This window comes from Aquarana catesbeiana, linkage group LG03 (assembly GCF_042186555.1).
Source record: "Aquarana catesbeiana isolate 2022-GZ linkage group LG03, ASM4218655v1, whole genome shotgun sequence".
Classification (NCBI taxonomy): domain Eukaryota; kingdom Metazoa; phylum Chordata; class Amphibia; order Anura; family Ranidae; genus Aquarana; species Aquarana catesbeiana.
The window spans coordinates 296,590,712-296,612,824 of NC_133326.1; the positions used below are offsets into that span (position 1 = coordinate 296,590,712).

At 41.8% G+C, this 22,113-nt stretch overlaps 1 protein-coding gene across 2 annotated transcripts in view; it reads right to left on the bottom strand.

Annotated features, from left to right (window-relative positions):
• The window catches only part of TMTC2 (transmembrane O-mannosyltransferase targeting cadherins 2), a 422,005-nt gene that overhangs the window by 189,835 nt on the left and 210,057 nt on the right, over positions 1–22,113 (bottom strand). For both annotated transcript variants that reach the window (XM_073620217.1, XM_073620218.1), the window contains one exon: positions 10,438–11,266. In XM_073620217.1, the coding sequence (XP_073476318.1) occupies positions 10,438–11,266 (829 nt within the window). The remainder of the gene's footprint in view (positions 1–10,437; positions 11,267–22,113) is intronic.

The window sequence follows — 22,113 nt, forward strand, 5'->3', positions numbered from 1 at the left end:
GATGATCAGAGAAGTCAGGATCGAACAACCTTTTTACACAATGCAGGGGATTAACCCCTTAGCTTCCACAATGAGTATAACAAGCGTGCTTTACTGCATATACAGACTGATTTTACTGTTGTGGGTTTAGTAACACTTTAATACATTGCATCGTACCATTTCTTAGATGTGGCGGCTGTATGAGTTCTTTAAGCTTTTCTTTTTTTTAATTTCACCTGGTGATCCGGTCAATTTTTTCAACTTTGGTAACTGTGATAAATTCACCTTTGGTAACATGTTACATGCTACACCCCTATTTAGGATGTGACATGTAACTAAAGAGAACCTGTCCATGCCCCCAATCCCTCATTGTGACAGCGGGCAGGGGATCCCCCCCCCACTCACTGCAATACTTCAAACAGTGTTGCCATGCATGAATCAACTACCATCTTCTACTGCGGCAGATAGCTTGTAGTTCTCAATTAATTGTGAGGATGTTGGCAAGCACGCTTGTAGTTCATTGACTGATTCTACCTGTAGTGCAGTAATTGTTTCCTAGGACAGGAGGTATGAGCAAACAGCTGACAGAGTCTATAGGATCATGACATTCCGTGGCGGCTGGTGCTCAAAATTTTTTTTGGGGGGGGGGGTGCAAACAAACTGAAAGATACTGAACCCCCTCCCCCCATCAATTGCAGCCTCACTGTGCACATCAAATACAGCCATTGTGCCCATCAAATGCCGCCACTTGTGGCCCATCATATGGAGCCACTTATGCCCCAGCATATGCAGCCACTTGTGCCCCATCATATGCAGCCACTTGTGCCCATCAAATGCAGCCACTTGTGCCCCATCATATGCAGCCACTTGTGCCCATCAAATGCAGCTACTTGTGCCCATCATATTCCGCCACTTGTGCCCGTCAAATACAGCAAGGCGCATCCCCCGGCTTGGCTGTCACTTCACTAACCCCCCCGCGGCTGGTCCAGCGGCACTTACTGCTCGTGTGGCGGGGCTCTACTCCTTTCCTTGAGTGATGGAGCTCTACTCCTCGGCGGGAAGCGGCGGTTCTCGTCCTTGGCGGGAAGCGGTGGCTGCGGCTCCTGTGTCCGCTCAGTTCCTCAGGCTTCCTCCGTTGTGTCTCCTCTTCCACTAAAGCGTTAGGCATCAAATAGGATCGCCTAATGCTTTGACCAGTTGGAAGAGAGGTCCCACTGACCTGTCTACTGACTGGCAGGGAGGAACGTTAGTGTGAAAATAGCGAAAATTAATTCACTATGCCACACAACAGGGTGGGATCAGAGTGCAGTGCTTCTGGCTCTAATCACGTGCTTCAAAATACACCCCCCCACCCCGCCTATCCCCACCATAGTATTTCATGTGTCCGGAGTCCTGAAAGGGGCTGGGCACATGAATAGGGAGGGCGGCGGAGGTGTCAGGGGGGGCGGCGCCCGTGCGCCCACAATGCATGGACCGTCACTGATGACATTGCACCCTCAATCTGCTGAACATGGGTGCAATGCTTTACAGGCTGCAGGATCAAAAAAATAAATGCACATTTTTTTTTACCTGCAAAAAGATGCGCATTTATTATTTTTTTAATCAATGGTAAACTTAGCCTTTAGTCTTTGTTTCCACTAGTACAACTTGTCATGTGACTTTGGACGCAAAGTCACATGTCAATTCACAGCCCATTGATTTCAATGGCACCCATTCCCATCTATGCGACTTTGAAAATCAAGAACATTGAAAATGTTCCTGCACTACTTTGATGCGACTTTTGATGCGTCTTTGATCCAGAGAGTGTAAAGTCGCAACAAAGTCACACTCTAAAACGCATGACTTTGGGGTTGCAATAGTGGAAACGTAGCCTTAACAGATCGACCTGTCCAGCAAAAGTGGTAACTAGAGATTTGAGACAGACAAACCAATTACCACTGACAGTGGTCAATTTTTTATTAATTTATGTAAAACCTTTATCCCAAAAGGAAAAACAACTAGTGCTGTTAAGTGTTTAAAAATTGTGTGTTGGAGGTCAGCATTAGGTTCATTCAACAACTAGAAAAACAAAGAGAGGGACTTTTCAGGTGCAACTTTAAAATAACAATTTTTATTTTATCAGAGATGTGGTTCTTATTTAAAACACCTTAAAATATAAGATGGAAAGTACATAAAGAAATCAACCCTTCAGATAACATAATAGGTTTCAACCTACTATATAAGTGCTCAACCGGTTCTGTTTTAGAGCAAATTTTTCAATTTTTTGAAAATGTATAAATCAGTATTTTTGGTCATAAAAATGACACTCCGAATATTACATATTTTCTGAAAGCAGAGGCCCTGCAGAATAAAAAAACAGAGACTTTTTTTTTTTATTTGCACAATATTTGCATGCAACTGTTTATCACCATACATATTTTGAGGAAAAAATATAATACAAACAAATGTTAATACTCACATACACAATATAATACCCAATGTTTTGGTAAAATACCAACAATGAGTTTACATTAAGTAAATAGCTACCAAACAAACACGTCAAGTCTTAAAGCGGGGGTCCACCTATCGTTTTTTTTTTTTTTTAGTTCATTCACAAACTTTTCTTCTCAGCATTACATACTCACATATTGTGTGTAATATGTCCGCCTGTGTCAGATTTCGTCGGAAAGAATAACTTATATTATTCACTGCAGGCGGTTTCCATCTTCATTGTGGGCATTTGAAGCCCACAAGCATTTATTTCCTGGATGTGGTGAATGCTGTGCTCCCAGCATTCACTGCTCGTTCCTGCACATGCTCAGTGGCATCCTGGGAAGCCTGAGACTAGCTCCCAGGAGTCTGGGAGAGGCTAGAAACACGCCTACTCCCACGGGAGGAGAACCAGGAAGTGCAAAGAAGAATAGAAAAATAAAAGGTAATTACGGCGATTTAAATTTTTTTAAACGGCATGTCAGCATCTAGGCAAGGAAGAGAATACATACAGATATTGTTCAAAATTTGGGTGGAACCCCGCTTTAAAATTGTGTTCGTCCATGATATAGTGAAAAACAGTACCCCAAAATCTCCAAAAGCAGTGCTTTAAAAGCCTTTACTGCTCATCAGTTAAGTGCTCATGTACACTTTTACAAGAGTTTAGAAGCTACTGTGGTTAGGAGAGGTTCAATCTTCTGCTCCTGAACGTGGAAGAATCGTGTTCAGGATAGGAACGTTTTGACTGCTGGCCGCAAAATGCAGCAAAATCGTGGTAAAAGCACGATGCAATTTTTGCCGTGTTTTGCATTTTTCAACAGCCAGCAGTCAACCTAGTCTGTGTGTGCATGAGCTCTTAGGCTCGATTCACACCTATGCATGTTGCTTTTGAGCGTTTTTGGAGGGTTTTTTTTCATGCTTGCCACGTTTTTGAGCAGCGTTTTTGTAGCGTTTTTGCGGCGTTTTTGCCGCGATTTGCGTTTTGCGTTTTTTTTTTTTTTTTTTTTTCATTTTTTTTTACAGTCTTACAAAAAAATTACAAAAAAAAAAAAATAAAAAAAACGGCAAAAACGCACCCAAAACGCACCAAAAACGCATCAAAAACGCTGCAAAAACGGTGCACTTGCGTTTTTGATGCTTGTCCATTGAAAACCATTACATGCAAAACGCTGCTTTTTGCATGAAAAAAAGTCCCCGACCCTTTCCAAAAACGCAGAGATACAAAAAAGCATTGATGTGAACATGTTCCATAGGAACCCATGTTAAAAAATTCCTGTGCATTTCTGCAAAATGCAAAATGCACCAAAAACGCGCTAGTGTGAATGGGGCCTTAGAGTTTACTGTGAGATATGGTGCTAGAATTATTGCTCTCACTACAAAGTTCATGGCGATACCTCATGTGTGGTGCAACTGAGGTTTGCATACACATGCACACCCTGTCTGTGCATGTGCAGGGCAACAGGGGCTTCATTTATTTATTTTTTCCTTAATAAATTTTCTTATAAATGTTTTTACTTTTTTTGTTTAACTTTATTGCTATCACAAGGAGGTTAACAAACCTGATAGCACTAGGTAGGTGATAGGTACTCTTTATTGGAGACAATTGGAGTCTATTAGATGTTTCCCCTGACCTCCAAAGCAGCTAACTAAACACAGATTGTGTTTGGTTAGCTGCGTCCTGGTCTGTAACAGGGAATGTCATTGTCACTTCAGTCTTCATTCACTGCAGAGGTCAAGCTCCCAGGAAGAGTGTGGAAGCCTAGTAACCACAATGGGGGGGGGGGGGACCATATAACCAGCACTGTAAAAGATATATTGCTGCCAAAATCACTTTTACTTTACAGCAGGGAGCTGGAGGATGAAAACAAGCACAAATTTATGGCTGCTACTGATGCCATGAACTTTTGCTTAACTCTTCACTCTCTAGATATACTGCATAGTTAGTTATACAATTTTATGAAATCTACCTGACGATTTTGACGTTGGGTGTGTTAATCTCCAATGTGATTCACAGGTTTTCCACCATATATTTAAAAAAAAAGTATATGAGATTTGCTTATGTTAGTAGGGTTGGTATATAGCAAGGGATAAAAGCCCCTCAGTCCAAAAGAGAAAATATGGGGGGAGAGCATTAGAGCACCCTAAAACCATCCACAGACCAGCAATGTGGTAATTATCCTGATCTTCTATAATAAATGCCACCCATATTGGGACCAAGCTCAACTTTATAAAGGCCATTCAATGAAACCAGGTGCATCGCAAACGTGTAAATTCTGTAATCATTTGCCAATGATCCCCAGTTTTCTCACCTGACATTTAGGGGTAAAGGAATTTCATGTTCAATGTAAGAATTTTAATGGGAATGCAGTGCAGGTAAATGTATGGCCAGTCATTTCCATGGTCTTCAGCTTCAATTTGTTAGTCAAATCCATCTAATCTGCTAGTATATCTAACTCTACCCTCCCCACAGCCTGACAATGCTGCTGTCTAAAGGTGTCTTTGTTTCGCCTCCATCCAGAGTGGAGACAACCTAAGACAGGAAGTGTGTTACTGGCAGGATCACCAGGGGAAAATAAAAGGGAAAAAAGCATTAAAAAAAACAAATGCACCCATTACATTAAAGAACTGGTAAGCCACAACTGTTCTAATACGCCTTTAACGATAAATGTTGGGGAGGACGTGAGGAGAGAATATAAAATTTTAATTACACTTTCAGAACAAACTAACGATGCTCCCTATGGAACAGGCTCAATGAAAGCAGTACAAGGAACAATGATAATGTGCAAAGTGCAGTGACCCAGTAAAGTTTCATTATACTGACTATAGAATGGAGAAAAAGATGACACTTTCTGGTTTTAGTGGATTACAATTCTGGACAGACAATTTCTGCCTTGCTGAACTCCCCCATTAGTGTGACTAAATTAATTAAACGTAAAGAGTAATTTAAACGCAAAGAAGTAATTGCATGCTTAACACACAAACAGACTCGGCAGGAAATTAACTATGAGCTTATTTTAATGGAAACTTGGGGGGGGGGGGGGGGGGGTGTCGAGGTAGACATTGTTAAAATTGCCTCCTAAAAATTCTAGCTGTCATTAATATCCAGTTTTTATATTTGCTGCATTGTGTGCACCAGGCCAGTCACTCATATTACTTTAGACAAAGACTGCCAAGTAACCATCTCTCATGTCTCAAGCATCTCATGCACCAGTGCAGCGCAAGAATGCAGACATGCTACATTCTTACACAACGCACACCACCACCAGTTTGTATGTGCCTTTCTGTTGAACCAATGTTAATCAGTGATGATCAATGCAGCTTAATCTGGTATGAACTAGTCCTTAATCCTCCAATAGAGACACCTGTTCTGGTGTAAGTGATCTAAGCCGAAAATTCTACTCACTTTGGGGATATTTTCTCTCAATTTCTCTCGAAGTAAAAACAAAAAACTCTCCACTGAGACACAGGCAGAAAATATAAGATTTCCCTCACACTAACTAAAACTATAAAAAAAAAAAAAAAAGTTTTGGCTTTACATGCACTTAATAAAAAAATGACAAGAGAAGTTCAGGATTTTAAAAAAACAAACACGTATACTCACTTAGGTGGATGCATCAATCCCATGCTGCATCTGTCCCCTGCCATCTCTGCAGCGAGAACTGAGCAGTCAAACACTGCTGATCGCTCAGTTTTCCCCTTCCACACTGAGCAGAGAACTGTGACTGTCAGACAGCGGCTCTCTGCTCTCCCCTCCAGTACTAATTGGAGCACTGGGCTGTGAAGGGGCAGGAGGGGTTGGCTCAGGCTCTCAGTGGATTGCTGAGAGGGAGTTACCAAGTGCCAGTCCAGGTATGTGGATGGATCCCAACCATACGGTCGTGATCTTTCCCGACCCTTCACCGGCTGAGTGACGCTAGCCGACAGTGGGCTTTAGCTCGTTCTGCACTCCATCCATAGGTTGTGATCCATAGGAGAAGTATGACCAAAAAAAGCTTTGGCCATGCTGCTTTAAAAATTGGTAATTTAAAAAATAGGAACTCATCTACAGACTTTCAGATCAATAGTACACATAATGTATCACATAAAACAAAACCACTGTATTAATGATCAAATATTGTCAGGAGGTACACTAATTACTCTGCTTGTTTAAATGTTTTTCTAATTCATAATGCTGGTATTAACAAATTCTGCTATTATACTGCATACCGTGTTTGAAGAAAGCAACAATTAATGAAATCATTATCACCTTCTTTTATGGTGTAAAGAGTAAACAACAGTTACAATAAACATTAATACTGAAAGTAATAAAAAGGTTTCACCTGGTGTCACATATGAGATGGTTTGCTTAAAATACCAAAACAGTGCATAAAGTAGCCTCCTAAATCAACAGTTTAATTTCATAGATATCAAATGTATATTTTAATACGAAAACAAATATTTGGTAAATTCTTCCAGATGTACAGGATGATTTACACATTACTAGACATTTTAGGTATGGCAGGGTTCCCCAAGGAATTCAGTGACCAAATTGTTGCAAAAAGCTAAGTGATTGTGTGTATATATATATATATATATATATATATATATATACATATACACACACACACATACATATATACACACACACAAAGGTCACATACCTTTATACTAGTATCTTGATATTGTTATTTTCTAGGAGGATGTACTTTATTCCTTATACAACAAAGCTGAAGAGACCATACATTATTCGAACTGTTCAAATATTTGCAACATGTTTGACAATGTTACGGTCTCTCCCTATCTATGCATCAGATTTGGCTTCATATAAAGAAAAGTGACCCTCTTAATTAAAAATGGTTTTGGGTCAAGGTTATTATATATATATATATATATATATATATATATATATATATATATATATATATATATACACACACACAAATACATGCATTCTGTTAACAACTGGCTTCTTTCAACAGCTGAAATTTGAAAAATTTTCAAATCTGAATTTGTGAAAGAGAGACTGGAGATCTGTCTGGCAGCACAAAAGAAGAACACAAAATATGAATATGCAATATTTCATATTTACCACAAAGAAAAAATATTTTTTCTAAATAACCAAAATAAAGAAATTATGTAGAAAAAAAACATTATGCATTGGTTTCACGAGCTACCCAAAGCTCACCTAAACAGGCCCATGTTACAGTTGATCTACTTATCCATAACTGCTCAGTAACGGTCTATTGCTACTCTGTGAGAACTTTCCACTAGTTATAGTATTCATTTTGTTTTCCCCATGCATGTTTTATCCCTGATGAAGGGAGAGTATTAACCCCGAAGCACGTTGGCTGTTCTTAGAACTTATTTACCTAACAATTAAAATTATCTTGGACTCTTTCATCCGTTTTTGCTCTGCTACGTTTTTCAATATTTCTATGGTTTGAACAAAATCAACATGGTCACGACTCTACCTGCCTGGAGTTTGCATGTTCTCCCTGTGCCTGCGTGGGTTTCCTCCGGGTACTCCGGTTTCCTCCCACACTCCAAAGACATGCTGGTAGGTTAATTATATCCTGTCTAAATTGTCCCTAGTGTGTATGAATGTGAGTTAGGGACCTTAGATTGTAAGCTCCTTGAGGGTAGGGACTGATGTGAATGTATAATGAATATGTAAAGCGCTGCGTAAATTGACGGCGCTATATAAGTACCTGAAATAAATAAATAAATAATAAATAAATGAAAAAAAAAAAAAAAAGAAAAAAAAAAAAATCGGCCTAAAATATCGGCCGGAAAAATCTGCATCATTCATCGGCCGCCCGATTTCTAAATATCGGCATCGGCCAGAGAAAAACCCATATCGGTCGACCTCTAATACCAACTTGTAGGAAGCCTCTAATGTTGCACTTTAAAACACAGGTCAGTTATCTGTTATACCTACACAGCCAAAAGGATAATGATGGAGGTAGAATGATGACATCAATTGCAAGTTCTGAACACTATATGCTTGATTAGTAGCCCACAGTACTAGATAACGAGCAATGCAATGACCAGTTCTTATATTAAGCCCAGAAATAACAAAGGTAAATGTCTTTTATTAACCGGTTGCCAACCAGTGCACGACGATATATGTCCGCACAATGGCACGGCTGCGCAAATGGGCATACAGCTACGTCCCCTTTAAGACGTGGCACTGTGGCCGCGCATGTGTCCCCGCCACGTGCTCCGTGACCATGCCCGCAGCTCCCACGGACTCAATGTCCGCCGGTGTCCAGCGATCGTGTCACGGAGCAGCAGAACAGGGAGATGCAAACAAGGCATTTCCCCGTTCTGCCTAGTAACATGACAGAGATCTACTGCTCCCTGTCATCGGGAGCAGTGATTGCTATCATGTCCTAGGTAGCCCATCCCCCCCACAGTTAGAATCATTCCCTAGGACACACTTAGTCCCTTGATCGTCCCCTAGTGTTTAACCCCTTCCCTGCCAGTGTCATTTACACAGTAATCGGTGCATTTTTATAGCACAGATCGCTGTATAAATGACAATGGTCCCTAAATAGTGTCAAAAGTGTCTGATGTGTCCGCCATATTGTCGCAGATCGCCACCATTACTACGAAATAAAGAATTAATAATAAAAATGCTATAAATCTATCCGATATTTTTTTTTTTTGTAAACACTATAACTTTTGCACAAACCAATCAATATCAGTTATTGCGATTTTTTTTACCAAAAATATGTAGAAGAATACATGTCGACCTAAACTGAGGAAAAAAAAAAATTTATATATATTTTTTGGGGATATTTATTATAGCAAAAAGTAAAAAATATTTTTTTCAAAATTGTCGTTTTTTTTTGTTTATAGCGCAAAAAATAAAAACCGCAGAGGAGATCAAATGCCACCAAAAGAAAGCTCTATTTATGGGAAAAAAAGGACGTCAATTTTGTTTTGGTGCAATATCGCACGACCTCGCAACTGTCAGTTAAAGCAACACAGTGCCATATCGCAAAAAGTGCTCTGGTCAGGAAGGGGGTAAAATGCTTCCAGGGCTGAAGTGGTTAATCATGTTTGCATCATTTGGAGGGGCTGTCTTACTTTTAGGAAAAAAAAAAAACTTTCATTCAACCTTCAAATTATTACAACTGTTATCTTGTAAAGCCAGGAATAGAATAAGGAGTGTGTAAAAGAATAATTGTAGCTTTAAAGCAAGATAGCCCTGTAGGCACTCTCTCGCTAATGTCAAAGAGTGGTCAGCATTGGTCCTGAACTATGTATGGTGATATAGGAGGGCCCATTCACACTCCAGCGCTGAACAGAGGAGGACCAGTAGGTGGGCTGTCATGGGATCATGGGAAAAGGTCATTTCAGTCTCATCTCATCCCTTAAAAAAATATGTATTTTAGTATCCTGTATCAGCTGGGGACATATGGGGGGTTGGGAGGGAGAAGGAGGGAGTATACATTTTGTTACTTTCTGGGGTTCAGCATGGGAACCTCTCTATTAAAGACTGTAAAACTATTAACATTTCTACTCTTCAGTCTCTGATGTTGCACAAGCAGTGACTGAGAGTAACCACTTCAATCATGCTTTGTGACTTAATAATGTAAGAGCACAAAAGATAAAGACATCTCCAGTAAATACTACATGTTGGCACTCTATATAGATAACGGCATTGTAAATGGGAGTTTTGGAAGCTTGCATTTCAATACCGTATTGTATGTGCAGAGCAGTGTGAAAAGCTATCTAAACAGGCATTAAACCTGCCGCTCATCTTTCAGTGATTTGTTTAAACAAACTTAATGAGGCTACAAGGACATACAATATGTTACTCAACAGACTAGACAAGCAAGTCAGGGCACAATATGGAAACAGAAAAATAAAAATATTGCAGGACATACAATTTCCATTTATCAAAACAAAATGTCAAAAGGCAAAAAGATGTAATATTTACTAATTAATTTACTAATAACAGACAACAAAGAAAACAATTTAACAAAAAAAAGTAAATGTTACCTTTAGCTGGATTCACTTGTATTCCCGATCTATAAAGCATTTCTTCGTTTTTCCAATCCCCATTTCTAACAGCAGTTTTCAGTCCGTAAAAAACAATTAATGAAGCAGCGGCATAAAATATGAGGCTTTTGAGAAAGCTTTTTTGGGCCTTAATATAAAGAGCTCTGGCCCCCATGGTTATTAGTAAACAGAATCCCATACTAGGAATATAGAGTACACGCTCTGCAATAACAAAGCCGACGTAGAAAAATAGATTACTAGCGGGCACAAAGGGAACTATCAATAATGATAAAGCTAAAACAACAATGTTTTCTGTAGAAGGAAGTTGCAATCCATGGTCGATATGGTTTTTTACACCGTTTTCAAGTTTTGATGCAATGCTAGTCCTCTGCTCCGTTGTCTTGTATTCTAAATCTGAGTGACAGCTATGGCCATTAGTATTCTGCTTGCCATTCATGAACACTTTCCCATTGCATTCTCTTTTTATACCCGAGCTCTTGAGACTTGTGTAGGCAAGAAGGAAGAGTAAAATGTAAAAGGCCACAGTGTGTATATTCCTCCAGTCAATGAGTGATTTAATCAGAGGCACAGCATCCATTGACCAATCAAAGCTGAGTGTGTCAGGGCAAAAAAGCAGCCACAGGTTCTTAGTTGGCAAGTATAGGAAGGTCAGAGTACGTGTGAGCAGATTTTCACAGTCCGCAGCTGGGTTGTCAGAGTTCGAGAAACTTGGCGGCATGTTTCCCATCCAGTAAAAGCGCACACCCAGCAATACAGCTCCCCAGGCGACCAAAAGGCCAATGCTAAGAACGAAAGACGAGTTCTTGCTCTGAAACCAAAAGACAAAGCAGCCATTAGATTAGCAATCTTTAAGGAGGTTAAGGAAAGTATGCAATTTATAGGTTAACAAAGACAAAAGGACATATAAGAAAAAAAAAAAAATATATTCACCACTATTTAATTTAGCTTTATAATTTGACACACTTCAAACAGCAATTTCGTTTATGGTAATTTTATAAAGTAAATTTAAAAAGTACAAAGTTTTTCACATTAATATTTTACATCAATAACTCCAACATAGGTTAATATAATAAACTTATGCAGAAGCAAGTAAAAACAAAACTAATATAGTGCAAAAGTAGATGAGAAGATGAGGTCCAAGACATAACAAATAAGGATGAGCTCCGGGGTGTTCGCCGACCCCACGTGCATAGCCCGCCAGGAAGTCGGAACTGCGCTGAGCTAATCACAGGCAGAGAGACATTTCCTGATCTCTGCAGCCGCACATCGGGACAATGTCTCACTGCCTGTGATTAGCGCAGCGCAATGCCGACTTCCTGGCGGGCTCTGCATGTGGGGTGTGCGAACACGCTGGAGCTCATCCTTAATAACAAACCAGATCTTAGTTTGCTCTAGCCAAAAAGTTAATCAAAACTGCTACAGAGAAGAATATGCAGTGTGGTTGCTGACCTCTCTAGGGTTGCCACCTGTCTGGGATTCACCCGGACAGCTTGGGTTTGGAATAATGCGCCCAGGTTTCAGACTGTCTCAAACCCAGACACATTATTCAGACCAGAATATGGCCTCCCAGCAGGATTGCTGGCTGCAGTTGCCTAAGCCTAAGGGTATCTGTTACACTCTCTTTCAAACTGCCTAAAGTTAGCACTAACCTAAAAATTACTACACACACACACACACAGAGAGATAGACGGGAGAGGACAGAGGGCTCGATCTGCTCCTCTTCCTCCTGCCCCACCCCTCTGTGTCTGCCCACACTTCAATCTCTGGCGCTTTTCCTCAGAAAAGGAAAGAAGGAGGGCAGAAATGAAAATTCCAGCAGCCTCCGATACATCTGAATGAGAGGTGCTGACCGCCAAGGGGTGAGTGAGCTCATCATCCATCCCTGTCTGTGATTGAAGTCTCCCCTCTTCTCTCTCCTGCCTCTGAGTGAGTACACTAAGGTAAATCAGGGTTATAAGAGTACCCCTTACATCAGAGTTTCCCTTTACACCAGAGGCCGCAGTGTTCTCCCTTACATCAGATTCCTCTCTGTACATCAGAGTTCCCAGTGTTCCCCCTTAAATCAGGGTTCCCAGAGCATTCCTGATATTAGAGTCCCCAGAGTTCTACCTTACATCAGAGTCTGCAGAGTACAGTGTAAGGGAACTCTGCAAGTTCAGATATAAAAGGGGAACGCTTTGGATCAGTGTTTCTCAACTCCAGTCCTCAAGGCGCACCAACAGGTCATGATTTCAGGATTTCCACTATTTTGCACAGGTGATTTGATCAGTTTCACTGCCTTAGTAATTACCACAGCCGTTTCATCTGAGGGAAATCCTGAAAACATGACCTGTTGGTATGCCTTGAGGACTGGAGTTGAGAAACACTGCTTTGGATTATGATGTAAAGGGGTACTCTTGTTATTAATTTCATGTTAATACTTAACAAACACATGCGGCTGAGGAAAAAATTAAAACAGTGTCTTTTCACTGGACTTTTATACGTTTTATCTTCCCAAAGAAAAATCTCCCACTCTTCTCAATCATGCCTTATTCAGATCATCAGTTTTCGGCAGCACCTATATTTGTGAATAACTAATTTCAAGGATGAAGCACACATAGGGCAAAATTAGAACACAAATATCTGATGAGCACCTTGAGAATTTATTGAGAAGTGTCACTACATCCATCAAACCTGATATTGGTGCATCCGTTTAACAAAAACAAATATCACACTAGTTTTAGGTTATGTTAATTTTCTTGTAGTATTTTTTATTATAAAAGTAAAACAAGTTTTATTACTCTGATAAGCACATTATCTATATCAGCGATTGTTAACTTGTGATCTGCTCCACATTTTCTGCTCATCAGCTTTTCTTATTGTTAAGCCTCGTACACACGATTGGATTTTCCCACAGACAAAACCTCAGACTTTTGTCCGAAGGCGTGTGCCTGGATTTTGTCTTGCATACACATGGAAAGGAATTGTCGGCCAACAAACACGAATGTAGTGATGTACTACGTGGTTTTTCAGCTCTTTAGCACCACCCTTTGGGCTCCTTCTGATAATTTCATGTTAGTAGAAGTTTGGCGAGTGTTGATTCGTGCTTTTCATTTAGCGCTTTTCAGTTCGTTTCTGAACGGCCGTTCGTCAATCAGACATGTTGCAGAATTGGAGGAGATAACGCGTTATTTATTATTGGTCTTGGAGTTATTGCTTTGACCCAAGTCCAGTCCAGGCACAGGAGGAGGAAAATTTCTTAGAACAAAAATTGGTTGCTTTATTATTCGTGACCAATTATGTCATATGCCTTTGCTGCAGGAGCTCCAGGAGAATAATCCGTATGATTTTCGGAATTATCTCCGGATGACGGACCCCTGCTTTCACCAACTCTTGGTATTGGTGACCCCCTATATTAAGAAGCAAGACATATGCATGAGGCTTTTATTTTATTTTTTGGTTGAATAATGATTTGATATATTTTCTATATTTTTGGATGCATAGAATGCACTTTTTGGTTAAGTTCTATTGGCAGCTAGCATGTCTAATTTTATTTGTTTTCTTTTTTAATGCACAATAAAAAAATTGTGGAGAATAATACTTGGCTATGTGTTTTACTTCAAATGACAGTTTTGGAGTAGACAGTTACATTGTATCTTTGATCTTAAAAACTATGGGATAATATTGTTGTGGTAACTTGCCCAAAAAACAAAACAAAAAACATAATAATATTATTCTTGATATCGCTAGAAAATAAAAGCCTTTTAAAATACGTTTGGCAGAACTCCATCAGTATCACCAGTAAAGCAGCTTCATTATTATTCCATTCAAGAAGAAGAGAATTGTGCGCTGCATTTCGAGATTTCATAATTTGCCGCGTCATGAACGTTAATTCTCCATTACAAATGCTAGCTTACAAGACCAACCACTTCTGGCTCGTCCTCGTTTCCGAGCATGCGTGTTTGTACTTTGGACTTTTATCCGACAACATTTGTCCGCGGAAATTTTTAAAGCCTGCCATCCATTTGTCCGCAGAAAATCCAACAATTGTCCCATGGAGCATACAAACGGTCGGATCGGAACAGCCTGTCCGATCGTGTGTATGTGGCTTTAGTGTATTTGTGTGGCCCAAGACAATTTCTCTTCTTCCAACATGGCCCAGGAAGGGTTGGACACCCCTGATCTAGACAAAGGGGCACTATTCTCTATAAAAGTTTCAAACTGGAAATATGAAAAAGTATAACAAAAACATGTAAACCTGCAAACCGTCCTATGACAAAATGTAAATTGGTAGATAGTATAACTATAGCACAACAAATTAACCTGCTTAGGAGCACATGCATACCCCAGCAGCTCATGGATCGAAGCACATGGATCAAAACATTGTTGAAAAACTTTGGTTACATCATTATAAATCATTTTATAATAAAAAAAAAATGTAGGGTAAAATCCCTAAACCAGCAGCTAGCACACCATTAGACACAAAACTGTAATATCAAATAAACCTAAACTCAAGTGCAGCACTCCTAAAACAAAAAGAAAATCCATATCAGTCCAGTATACTGCATGTATATATAGCAAAAAGCCTATACAAACAATGGAACTTCACTGTGAATTGTAAATGAAATAATCTTCATATAATGTAAAAAAAATCCTCCAGGTGAAAAAAAACAACACACTCTGTGTTCCCATACCAGTGCCCAGGTAATTTTTGAAGCAACATGTAGGGCGGAGCCGCCGATTGTGACATCATCACGTATTACAGAATCTGAAAGCAAACTGTGTATTCCCCAGGGGAGTTTGGATTTGCACGGTGCTGTCTATGCTTTTTTTATATGTGAGTAGTATTTTATTTTAATAAACATTGGATACTGTTGATTTTATACTATATGGAACGTTCTAATTTTTCCATGCGCATTCTCCTGAGTAGCTGCCGATATATATGGTGGAGTGAAGTGGCGACATCATATTTCCAGGATCTGAGCCAATCATTTTCAAGTGTGATATGAATTCTCCCTTTTAAGGTCATAACGTTCTGGTATGCCTCTGACCTAGGCACTGATGTGGGAGCATGGAGTGTGTTGTAAAAAAAAATCTCCTCCAGCTAAAAAAAAAAAAAAAAAAAAAAAAAAAAAACATTATATAAAGAATATTTCATTTGCAATTCAAGGTGGAGTTTCATTCTACTATAGACATATAAATTGGACTGATATGAGTTTTGTTTAGTTTTTGTTTTAGGAGCGCTGCACTTGAGTTTGGGTTTACGTCATTATATATCCAAAGGGTATTCAAAGATCTGTTATTCCCTACATTTACATAACTTGATTTTTAATATAGTTATTTAGTACCTAGTGCAGATGGAAGACCAGTAATGTATATAGATTATAGTAAACAAAATTACATCTCTCAGTTTTCGTAGAACTGAATTACTTCCATTTCCTCATTCAGAAATGGCATTTTCAACTTAAGAGAACATGGAGACTACAGTTTAGTGAAAATGGACATTTTGTGTAAAAAGGAGCAGGATCTATTTCATCTGAACATACATACTGTGTGTAGACCACAACCAGGGCCGTCTTTACTATTGATTGGGCCCTGGGCAAAAAAAATTCTTGGGCCCCCCCCCATGCAAATTGTCTCTCCACCCCAACATTCTAAAAAACAAAACACACACGTAAACTTATGTATTGTATTGTAACTGTACTGTCTGCCCTCATGTTGTAAAGTGCTGCACAAACTGTTGACACCATATAAATCCTGTATAATAATAATAATAATGATGGGGGGAAGAGATAGAGAAGTCCAGGATTATGGGTGTGGGGGGGGGGATACGGGAGTCCAGGATGATTGGGGGGGAGAGGTGGGGGAGTTCAAGATGATGGCGGGAAGGGGGAGATAGGAGTCCAGGATGACACACGGGGATTGGGGGTGTGTACTTTGAGGTGTTTGTATCATGCAGGGCACAGAAAAAAATCAGCACAAGGGGCAGTACTTGCATATCCTCCTCCCTCCCGCAAAGTTACCATCTATTGGTCACCTCTGCACATCACTTTGCTTACCTCTGCTCCCTCATCCACAGCTCATCTCTGTACCCCCCTCCACCCACAGCTCACCTCTGTATTCCACGTTCACGTCTGTACCCCTCCATCCACAGCTCACTTCTGTATTCCCTGTCTACCTCTTTCTCCCCCCCCATACACAGCTCACCTCTGTACCCCTCTATCCATAGCTCACTTCTGTATCCCCCATCCACCTCTGTACCCCCCCCATGTTCACCTCTATATCTTTCCGTCCACCTTTGTACCCCTCATCCAACTCTGTGTTCACCTCTGTACCTCCCCATGTCCACCTCTGTACCCCCCATCCATGTTCACCTCTATATCTTTCTGTCCACCTCTGTACCCCCCCATGTCCACCTTTGTACCCCTCATCCACAGCTCACTTCTGTATCCCCATCCACCTCTTTATCCCCCCATCCATGTTCATCTCTATATCCTTCCGTCCACTTCTGTACCCCCCCATCCCCCTCTGTACATCCCCATGTCCACCTTTGTACCCCCGTCCACCTCTGGGTTCATCTCTGTAACCCCCCTCCACCTCTGTACCCCCCATGTCCACCTTTGTACCCCTCATCCACCTGTGTTCTCTACTCTGTACCCCCCTCCACAGCTCACTTCTGTATCCCCCATCCACCTCTGCATCCCCCATCCACGTTCATCTCTATACCCTTCTGTCCACCTCTGTACCCCCCCCCGTCCACCTCTGTACATCCCCATGTCCACCTTTGTACTCCCGTCCACCTCTGGGTTCATCTCTGTATCCCCCCCATGTCCACCTCTGTACCCCCCCATGTCCATCTTTGTACCCCCATCCACCTATGTTCATCTCTGTACCCCCTCATGTCCACCTCTGTACCCCCTCACCACCTCTGTTCCCCCGTCCACCTGTGTTCACCTCTGTACCCCCCATGTCCACCTTTGCACCCCTTCCACCTCTGTACCCCCCATGTTCATCTCTGTACCCCCCCATGTCCACCTCTGTACCCCCCCCATGTCCACCTCTGTACCCCTTCCACCTCTGTACCCCCCATGTCCATCTCTGTACCCCCCATGTCCATCTCTGTACCCCTTCCACCTCTGTACCCCCCATGTCCATCTCTGTACCCCTTCCACCTCTGTACCCCCCATGTCCATCTCTGTACCCCTTCCTCCTCTGTACCCCCCATGTCCATCTCTGTACCCCCCATGTCCACCTCTGTACCCCCCATGTCCACCTCTGTACCCCTTCCACCTCTGTACCCCCCATGTCCATCTCTGTACCCCTTCCATCTCTGTACCCCCCATGTCCACCTCTGTACCCCCCATGTCCATCCCTCACTTCTGTACCCCCCCCCATGCCCACCTTTGTGCCAGCAATTCTCTGCAGTCTGCACATATGGATCCCCTGCCCCTTCTCTCCACGTTGTTATTTTTTACCTGGTCACACGGCGGTGCAACACAGTCTCCGCCTATCAGACCCAGCACACAGCCAGAAAACTTCACTCGGCTGTGTGCTACACAGGTCTGCCAGGCGGGGGTGGGGGCGGGAGGAAAACAGAGTGCCGCTCTCGCTCTGTCATTGACTCTGGTGCTCAGCTCCTGACAGAGGGAGAAGCGGGACGAGCGGGCTCAAACACATGAAGCCCGCAGCTGTCCCGCTCTCCTGTAGAATTAATGTAGCCGCTTGGGAGAGCAGGGGGGGGGATCGGCTCCCCCCGCTACTCCGCAAAAACTGCAGGCAGCGCAGGGCTTAAGTGGCAGCTGCTTTGGGCCCCACAGCAATGACAGGGCCCAGGGCAACTGCCCCTTTTGCCCTGCGTTAAAGACGGCCCTGACCACAACTGACACCACAAAACAATGTCTACACACAAAAAGATAAGCCTACTCAGAATGAGTACCTAACGAATTAAGCAAACTCAAGAAAATTTAGAGCTCCCATCTTGGGACATACTGTGTATAGCAATGAATGATGTGCTGCTGTACTTTAAGCCAAGAACATTCTCTACAAGTACAAAAAGTACCTGCTCATTCTGACAGAAATGGTAAGTCTTGTAACTTTCTGTGAACTGAACTAAAATCTCAAAACAATGTTATTAGCTTTCTCAGTTATCTTCAAAGCAAAACACTTCTATATAATGGATGACAATGCTGCTCCTTTATCGTTACGTTGTCATCCTAGGCTAAGAAGTGTGTTAAGTCGGGTACACACAGGAGGTCGGTCGGATGCTGGTTTTCCAGCATGCACGTCCGACATACACGCAGGCTGAATGACATTCGGCCCGTGTGTACAGGGCTTTAGTAGCAAAATCACCAGATCCAAATGGAGAAACACCTGAAAAGTGGAAATATTTGCAGCCACCAAATCTAAGAACTGCAATCAATAAACTACTCTGCTCAAACTATCACCCAGTTTCTCCCATACGAATGGACTTAGCTTTATGCCAAAACGGTAGACAACTGTTTACTACGCCATCTGCCAAAATACAATCCACCAGAATCAAGTGGGGTTTGTACAAGGGCATAAGGCATGGGATAACACCCTCAAAACTGTTCTGCTAACTCACTGCTTCAAACACATCTCTGTACCTCCTATTGGTGGACACAGATAACGCTTTTACAAGGGTCAGCTTGTCCCCTTACCCCCTATACAAAATATTGCTTTTGCACAGAGCAGCCCTGATCCACATCTTCTGGGGTCCCCCACTGGTGCTCCAGACCCCTCCTCTTTGGCCGGTGCACCTATGGAATGTTGCTTTCCATAGGGGCACCCGTGCGTGCTCACTCGTGAGCCACCCTGCCTGCATCTATTGACACAAAGTGGGCCGCTCTGCCCTGCCCCGTGTTACAGCATTGACTTGACAGCAGCAGAAGCCAATGGCTCCTGCTGCTATCGATCTGCCCAATGAGGATGGAGACAGCAGCAAAAGCCGCTGCTCTTGTGCATGTCGCTGCTCTGTCAAGAGCAATCGTGGGTGCCCAGCGCACATTGCAGCCGCCGGGCGCACGCATCGGCTCACGAGTGATACGGCGGGCGCCCTCTATACCACCGAGGACATCATATGACGTCCGCCTGGGATGGGAGAGCAACTTTACAGGTGTCATATTACTATAGGTGGGATGGCAAGTGGTTAAGAGGCAATTTTCCTCAAAACAGAAAGAGAACCTTTCACTTCCTATGAGTCTCCAGGACAGGAAATGAAGAGAAATCTCCTAATGTGGCACAGATAGAAAAAAAACGTGTGCGATTTTAACCCTCCTCTACTTCATCCAAAATGAGAAAAGGGATAAGCACACATACTTTAATTTCAAAGAAGGAAGAGGTCAGTTAAGTGAACGAGGGAGCAAACATAAGAGGCCTTTTTAAGGGCCCACACTTGTACACTGCATTGCAGAGCTCATGCCCACAGGACGTTTTAAAAACGCCAGCGCCACAGCAGTGCTAAAAAAAAGCCATTTTTTTGCGTTTAGCTGCGTTTTTTGGCATAGGCTAACATGGAGGGGCTTTTAAAGGCAGTTAAAGAAAAAGTCAAATGCCCCTAACAGCAGCTGTAAAAATTTGCCTGTGTGCATGAGCCCTAATGACAGACAGATTCAGTGATCACTGACTCTGATCATTCAGAAAAGGAAAGAGCTGGTAAATGACATATATACTGGCTCCTTTCTCCACTCTCCATCCTGACAGATCCAGGATGAGGGGAGAACAGTGCACAGAGGGAGACAAGAGCAGGACCCAGAGAGCTGAATGGGGAGCCGGAGGAGGAAACAGGGGACAGCTCGGGGCGATCGGTGCAGGCAGTTACAGGCATGTATCTACCTCCTTTTCCTCCTCTTCCTCCCACAGCTGGCAGCTGCTTTACTGAAAGGTATACAGGGAGATGGGTGCCTGTAACTGCCCGTACTGATCCTCTGTGAGGCTGTCTGGCCCCCCTGCTACGCTGAGGACCCAGACTGGTACAACTGGAGAGGGAGGTATCGGATTAGGCATCGGAAGCATTTGCATGAGTACAAGTACTCGGTATAGGTGCAACCCTACTGTAAAACATGTTTTTTGTGTTGTGGTACAGAGTGTTATTATACATTATATTATGTGTTGGGGTGCAATTCACTATGAATGGCACTGCACATAGAGTTGCCACACATTGGGGATGCTTTGCCACGATACACAACATGTGAATAGGCTCTACATTTTTACACACAAGATTCACAAAACTTTCACCCAGGATTCACACATTTTTCTGATTATTCCATTTAGAAAAATGTGTAAAAAACTAGACCCCTAAAGAGACATGCGCTAACCCAAGGCAAATTGCCTAGTTCACACCATTCCCCAAAACTGTACATAATGTATCAAAACAAGTAAAACAATCACATTGCTGTAACATTACTATATAGGTTAGCAGTTAGCTCTCAACTATAAAATCATCTGAGGGAAGCACACAGGTGTGTTGTGTACGCTGCTCGAAATGGATCACAACGCACTTACAGATCACGTTGCAGTATGCCGTGCTAAAGCATATGGGACTGAACATTATGGCAGCACAATGTGTGAATGGGCCCTAAGAGTTTCATTTTTAGAGTAATTTGAATGATCTCAAAATTGGTAATTACATGGCAATATCAATTTTGCCACAAACAATCACTACTAACAGGTGTTTCTTACCGTGGTCACAGTGTTTATTGTACACAGTTAACACTATGCTCTAAATCTGAGCTTGCTATAACTCACTGAGAGGATCACTATAGACGTGTCAATGTTGCCTGGTGTAAATGTAATCTAAACTACATCAGCTTCAAATACTTTATAAACCAGATGTCTCACATCCTTGATCTAACTTCATTGAGCTTCTCATAAGAGAGAACAAGAAAGGAAAACAAACAACGCATTAGATCTGATTACTTTCTATTTCGGGGGCTACCACACAAGCAGCTGCACCCATCTGCTCAAGGAAATTATTTATTATGTTCTAAATCATTTGTTTGAATAACAAGGTTAGTTTAAGGCCACTCACTTATATAAAAACGTGGTATGTGGTATTTAAAAAATATGCATTCAAAATGAATCTCATCTTATACTGAAGAAGCACATCCGAATTTCCTGACACAATGGGGAACAATGAAATGTTTATGGAAGGAAGACTCACTCATCTTTAGTGTCAGAGGAGCGAGACTTCAGGAGCTCTGTTGAAAGGTAACTTCCAGGAAACATCCACTGACCACATTTGTAAGTCACGGCTACTAGAAAGATAAATCATCCGCAAGCTTGCCCACTGAGTGAAGCTGATGAATAGGAATATCAGCGGCATTTCATAGCCTGTCTGGACAATACCCATCCTTTCAGAGAACTAAAGCTCCCTGGTCTAATTTCAGCTTTCGTGCATCAACTCATAAAGCTATTAGGGACAGATGGACATGCTGAGGACTCCTGACGTGCATAACAGGATGTAATCAATGCAATCTCCGGAATACATGATCAAGCAAACATTTGTTTAACTGAAAGCCAAGACTGGACAAACACAGTTATTTCAAAAAAACAATAGAAAATTTGCAAATCGTAGAAACAAAAAAATTAGGCACACCCAAACATAGTATAGGAATAAATAAACAGGGTGGATATAAATAAATAAACAGGAAAAAAATC